Consider the following 5,546-nt stretch of genomic DNA (forward strand, 5'->3'; position numbering starts at 1 on the left):
AGTTTACTTTGATGACTTGCACTGAAGTGAATCAGCCAAGGATGCATAGTCCGGACAGTAGCTGCTGACAGCCAGCCTCAAGCACAGTTCCAAATGTTCATCAGTCATGGTGGACCTGTACTTGGACTTAATGATCTTCATGTAGGAAAAGGCTGACTCACATAAATAAGTGGAGCCCTTCCTGCCTCAGGTGCTCTTATATCCCTGAGGGCCCTATTGCCTTCAAGTGGCTGCAGCTGTGTAGCACACTCTGCTGGATGCCCAGGCCTTACCCTTAAAGGGGCCACTGCTGACACCACATCTACCTCCTCACCAGATCTTCCTGGATTCCAATACAAGTGGGGGGGGGGGAGCAGATCTCTATACAGACCAGTGCAAAAACAGGGGAAAGGTGTGGGGGAGGGAAGATCTCTATATAGACATAACAGCAAGACCAGTGCAAAACCCCTTGCACACAGAACCAACAGATGGAAGTGGGGGGGGGGGGCAGATCTCTATACATACCAGTGCAAAAACAGGGGAAAGGTAAGTCAGCCCCAGTAGAGTCAACGGGGCTCACTCCCAGGGATGCGTGGGTGAGAGAGAAGCCTGCCAGCGGCTCCTCTCCCAGGGAGGAGTCTGCCAGGGGCTCACTCCCTGGGCTCACTCCCTGGGCTCACAAGCCTGCCAGAGGCTCACTTCCAGGGATGCGTGGACGGGAGAGAAGCCTGCCAGCGGCTCCTCTCCAGGTCTACTCACGAGTCAGCCCCAGTAGAGTCAATGGGGCTCACTCCCAGGGATGCGTGGATGGGAGAGAAGCCTGCGATCGACTCATTTTGCCTCAAGATCGACCGGTGGATCGCGATCGATGTATTGAGCACCCCTGCCGTAGCGGCTGGAGAAGCTGCTGGCAGCAGAGGGGAGGAAGGAGGACCTCTGCAGGTTGAACAGCTGAGCTGCGCTGGTGGTGCGGTCCAGCAGTGCTGCAGTATACAACTGGAACAGTGTTGGGGAACACATTAGCTTAAAGTGGGCATACTTCTCTAAGTGAAGCTTGGACTGGAAATCTGGCAAAAGAGCCCTGCTGGATCAGGCCCAGGGCTCATGTAGTCCAGCTTCCTGTCCACCAGCTGCCGCAGGGAGCCCACAAAAACTTGCATCTCACTACCACCTCCCTGCGTTTGGCGTTCTCTTTAGCCTCACACCCCCAACTGCACTTAGGTTTAACCTGGGCCACTTTATTAGCTCCCTTGAGTAAGGGAACAAATGTCCCTGTGCCTGGAGGAAATCTCCACGACTGTCCCCTCCCCCCACAGGATGCAGTTGTAGCCTTTTGGGGGCTACTGTATTCGCCGGGGAGGGAATGAGCAGTGTTGGGTGCTCAGTCATCCTTTATCTCATCATTAGTGAAGAAGAAGTTGTCCTGCATGGCAAACAAGCAGTTACATAAAAAGTTAGTGCGTTAGCAACCCGCATTTGTGTTCAGTTCCCTTACAGTGAGGAGCTGCCGCTTCCCTCTCTCTGGTCTGCACACAAGACTGGTGCCCACCAGAGAACAGCTGCTCCCCAAGGCCAGAGCGTCAGGCCCTTGCAGGGTCCCCTTTGAGACCCCACAATCCTCACTGCTGGGGCTGAGGGCCCTCCTCCCAGCAGCTTCCTCCAGGAGCATTTGGGGGGGCCTGCCTCCCTAAGGGCAGCGCAGCCTTTTTAAGCCCAGCTCCAATCCAGCAAAGGACAGAAGCGGAATCTCTCTCAGAACAGCCCAGCAGCTTCCACAGGGGCCTGGTCTGTGCTTTATGGAGTTGGGTCAGTGCAAAGGGTTCTTCAAGACACAAAGCAGGCCATGCTTCTGGGGCCCAGGTCTGCAGGCTCCCAAGCTGGCCCCTGCTGGATGACATTCTTGCTGCCCTGCTTTGCCTGTTTCCATAGGAATATCCTTTTCCAACATGTATTGGGGTTGATTTCTATAATTATTTCTTAATTGTGCTTTAGTGACTGTTTTTAAATCACTAGTGGCTTCTTACTGCTATTTTAATTCACAAAAAGAGATTTCAACTGAAATTTCTTCTAACTGGAGACCCCGCAGGGAGGTGGTGATTTGGGTTGGAATTGGTGGGTCAGGGGCTAAGGCTGCAGTCTTATCCACACATTCCTGGGAGTAAGCTCCACTGATTACAACTGAGTTCATTATCTGAAAGAAGTCCTCTACTCTGAGTAGACATACATAGAATTGGGCTGTTACACACCTCTTCTCCTCTTCTGCTGCAGGTCCACCCCCCTTATGCTGTTATAAGAAAACAAAACACACCAGGTCACATGACTTACTTCACGATCTGCATAGTTTGACCCTTACTGGCTCATTGGGTTATTTTGATGCATGTTTATGCAATGCTTGTTCTCTGCTGGGAACTCGGATATGACTCTCAGGAACAAATAAGGCGCAATCCAGCAAGGCTATCTGCTGCGTAGCCACCGCATGTACGAAAGTGAAGAGGTGAGGAGCAGGGCAGCATGGACAGAGAAGGAAGGGTGCGGAGCAGTGGTGCCCTGCCACAGTTCCTGGGCTTTGGAAACAAGCACAAAATGACAGTTCTAGTTTCAAAGTCCAAGAAGATCCCAGCTTTCCAGAATAATTGTGTGTGACTCCACGCTTGTTGCACAGACTTGTAGGGTAAGGAAAGATCCCAAGAGAGTCATTGAGTGCATGTTAGCAGTACTGAGGGATCAAAGCAGCCCTGCATGCAGAAAAAACTGACTTGATAGGCACTTCCATGGGACAGAGAAGCAGCTGCAGCCACTCTTGCAAGGGCAGGTGCAAGAGGACCAGCGAGAAGCCCAGCCAAAGAAGGAGGGAGCATCCCACGACCCCTACTGGTGGATGTCCCCATCTACACACCTGCGAAATACTCTGCCACATGCTGTCGCCCTTCCAACAATCCCCTTTTTCTCTCTCTCTCCCTCCCTCCCCCCCACTGCTGTGAGGTTGGAATCAATCACCTTCAAAGGGCATCTTCTTTCAGTTTATGAACTCAGCTTCATAGGTCACCCTCAATTTGTTGTCCAGTTTTTAGAAACCCAGAGCATGAAGGCCACAATACTGAAATTCAGATTGGACCAGGTGGTTGGGGGTCAAATAAAGGCCGACTCTTGGGAAGAGTGCTTGGGCCAGAAAGACAGCAGGCCTCCTGGGAGAGGAACATCTCATGCAGAAGAGGGTTTTGTTTTTTGTGTGTGTGTTTTTTATTAGAAGAGGGGGGCTGAGTCCCACCTAGCTCTCCTCACTATAGCTACTCCTGCCAACTCCCACCGAGATATTTCTACTTTCCCAACTTCAGCCTGCTTCCTGTTTCTCTTTGGTGATGGGGAAGTGGTCTTATTTGTTGCGTGCCAGAAGGACTGCAGGATTGCTCATTTGCCTTTTATGAATTCAGATGGTGCAGTGAAGCCCAGGTGCCACCATTTCTTAGACAAAGCTATGGCATTCAGTCCCTGCTTGGAATGCCAACGAAGGTTTTACAAAATCTTTGCAATCAGAGTCACACCAGCTTTATGATTCCTTGGTATTGCTCTTGCAGAAGCACTTGGGAAAAGATGTCAGCCAGCATCAGACGCAACGACAGCACAGCGAAGAACTACCAAACCTTCATCCTAGTTGGCATTCCAGGGACGCAGGAGTATGACTTGTGGGTGGCCTTCCCGCTCTGCGTGCTCTTCGTCCTGACTCTCCTTGGAAATGTTGTCATCCTCCTTGTCATCAAGGCAGAAAAGAGCCTCCATCAGCCCATGTACATCTTCCTTTCCATTCTTGCCTGCTCTGATCTGGGCCTCTCCATGTCCACCATGCCGACAATACTGGGCGTTTATTGGTTTGACTCCAAGGAAATCTCCTTCAATGCCTGCATCACCCAGATGTTCTTCATCCATTTGTTTCAGTGGGTGGAGTCTGGCATCCTTGTGGCGATGGCTTTTGATCGCTTCATTGCCATACGTGATCCTCTGAGATACACGGCACTTCTCCCAAATTCGGTAATTGGACAAATAGGAATAGCTGTGGTATTCAGAGGTTTCTGTCTCATCTTCCCACTCCCCTTCCTGATTAAGCGACTGCCCTTCTGCCGATCCAATGTGCTTTCCCATTCCTACTGTCTTCATCCAGACGCAATGAAGTTAGCATGTGCAGACATCAAAGTCAACGTATTGTACGGTTTGATTATAGTCATTTGCACATTAGTGCTAGATGCTGTGGTCATTCTTGTGTCCTACATCCTCATCCTGAAAATGGTTTTGGGCATTGCCTCCCACAGAGAGCGTCTCAAGGCCCTGGACACCTGCGTCTCCCACATTTGCACCATCTTGATCTTCTATGTGCCAATGATTGGTGTCTCTGTGGTGCATCGCTTTGGAAGACACCTCTCTCCCATTGTGCACATGCTCATGGCCAACATCTACATTGCTGTCCCACCAGTTCTTAATCCCATTGTGTACAGTGTGAAAACCCAGCAGATCCGGCAAAGGATACGCAAAATATTCCAGTGCAGGAAAGTCAGGACTTGACATTTCTCCCAGTGGAGAATACTGTGATGATGTGATAGATGGGCTTCAATGGAACTAAACAATTTAGGCCACTCTAGAATGGATCCAGTCCACCCACTTGAGGGGCACAAGAGCACCATGCTAGCCTTGGCTGATTTGTACACCTTGCTGTGCATCCAACAGCCGTTTATACCATTCTGGCAGTTTCACAGGCAGGATCCTATACATGCAACATTACAAGTCTGTGCTTGTCTACTCAGAAGTTCCATCTTGCTCCCTGTGTAGCCTCAGGGCCCAATCCTATCCAACTTTCCAGCACTAGTGCAGCTGAGCCAAACTCACGGTATTCTGCAGAGCTGGGGGCAATCACAGAGGCTCCCTCAAGGTAAGGAAAAGTTTGTTCCCTTAGCTTGGGTCTGCATTGTGGTTGCATTGGTAGTGGAACATTGGATGGAATTGGGCCCTCAGTCTTTTCTGTTCAGCTGGAGATAGCAGATGCTGTGTGGATTCCATGATGTTATTGGCAACCTTCAGTCTCGGAAGACTATGGTATCACGCTCTGGATGGTGGTTCTGGCACAGCATCTAGTGTGGCTGAAAAGGCCGATTTGGGAGTGACAAACCCTTCCACACTGGTAGCAAGTGTAGTGTGTCCCTGGTCTGTCTCCCTGGCTGTGGGCCTTCCTTCTTTGCCTCTTTGCCTCAGACTGTTGGCCAAGTGTCTCTTCAAACTGGGAAAGGCCATGCTGCACAGCCTGCCTCCAAGCGGGCCACTCAGAGGCCAGGGTTTCCCACTTGTTGAGGTCCACTCCTAAGGCCTTCAGATCCCTCTTGCAGATGTCCTTGTATTGCAGCTGTGGTCTACCTGTAGGGCGCTTTCCTTGCACGAGTTCTCCATAGAGGAGATCCTTTGGGATCCGGCCATCATCCATTCTCACGACATGACCAAGCCAACGCAGGCGTCTCTGTTTCAGCAGTGCATACATGCTAGGGATTCCAGCTCGTTCCAGGACTGTGTTGTTGGGAACTTTGTCC

The 5,546-nt window shown here is 50.9% G+C and overlaps 1 protein-coding gene across 1 annotated transcript; it reads left to right on the forward strand.

Moving 5' to 3' along the window:
* Positions 1–3,570: 3,570 nt before the first annotated feature.
* On the forward strand, positions 3,571–4,533 carry LOC136643915 (olfactory receptor 51H1-like). Its single transcript, XM_066619340.1, has one exon. The coding sequence runs from the start codon at positions 3,571–3,573 to the stop codon at positions 4,531–4,533; it is 963 nt and encodes a 320-aa protein (XP_066475437.1).
* The last annotated feature ends 1,013 nt before the right edge of the window (positions 4,534–5,546 follow it).

The sequence above is a fragment of the Tiliqua scincoides genome, chromosome 3 (assembly GCF_035046505.1).
Source record: "Tiliqua scincoides isolate rTilSci1 chromosome 3, rTilSci1.hap2, whole genome shotgun sequence".
Classification (NCBI taxonomy): domain Eukaryota; kingdom Metazoa; phylum Chordata; class Lepidosauria; order Squamata; family Scincidae; genus Tiliqua; species Tiliqua scincoides.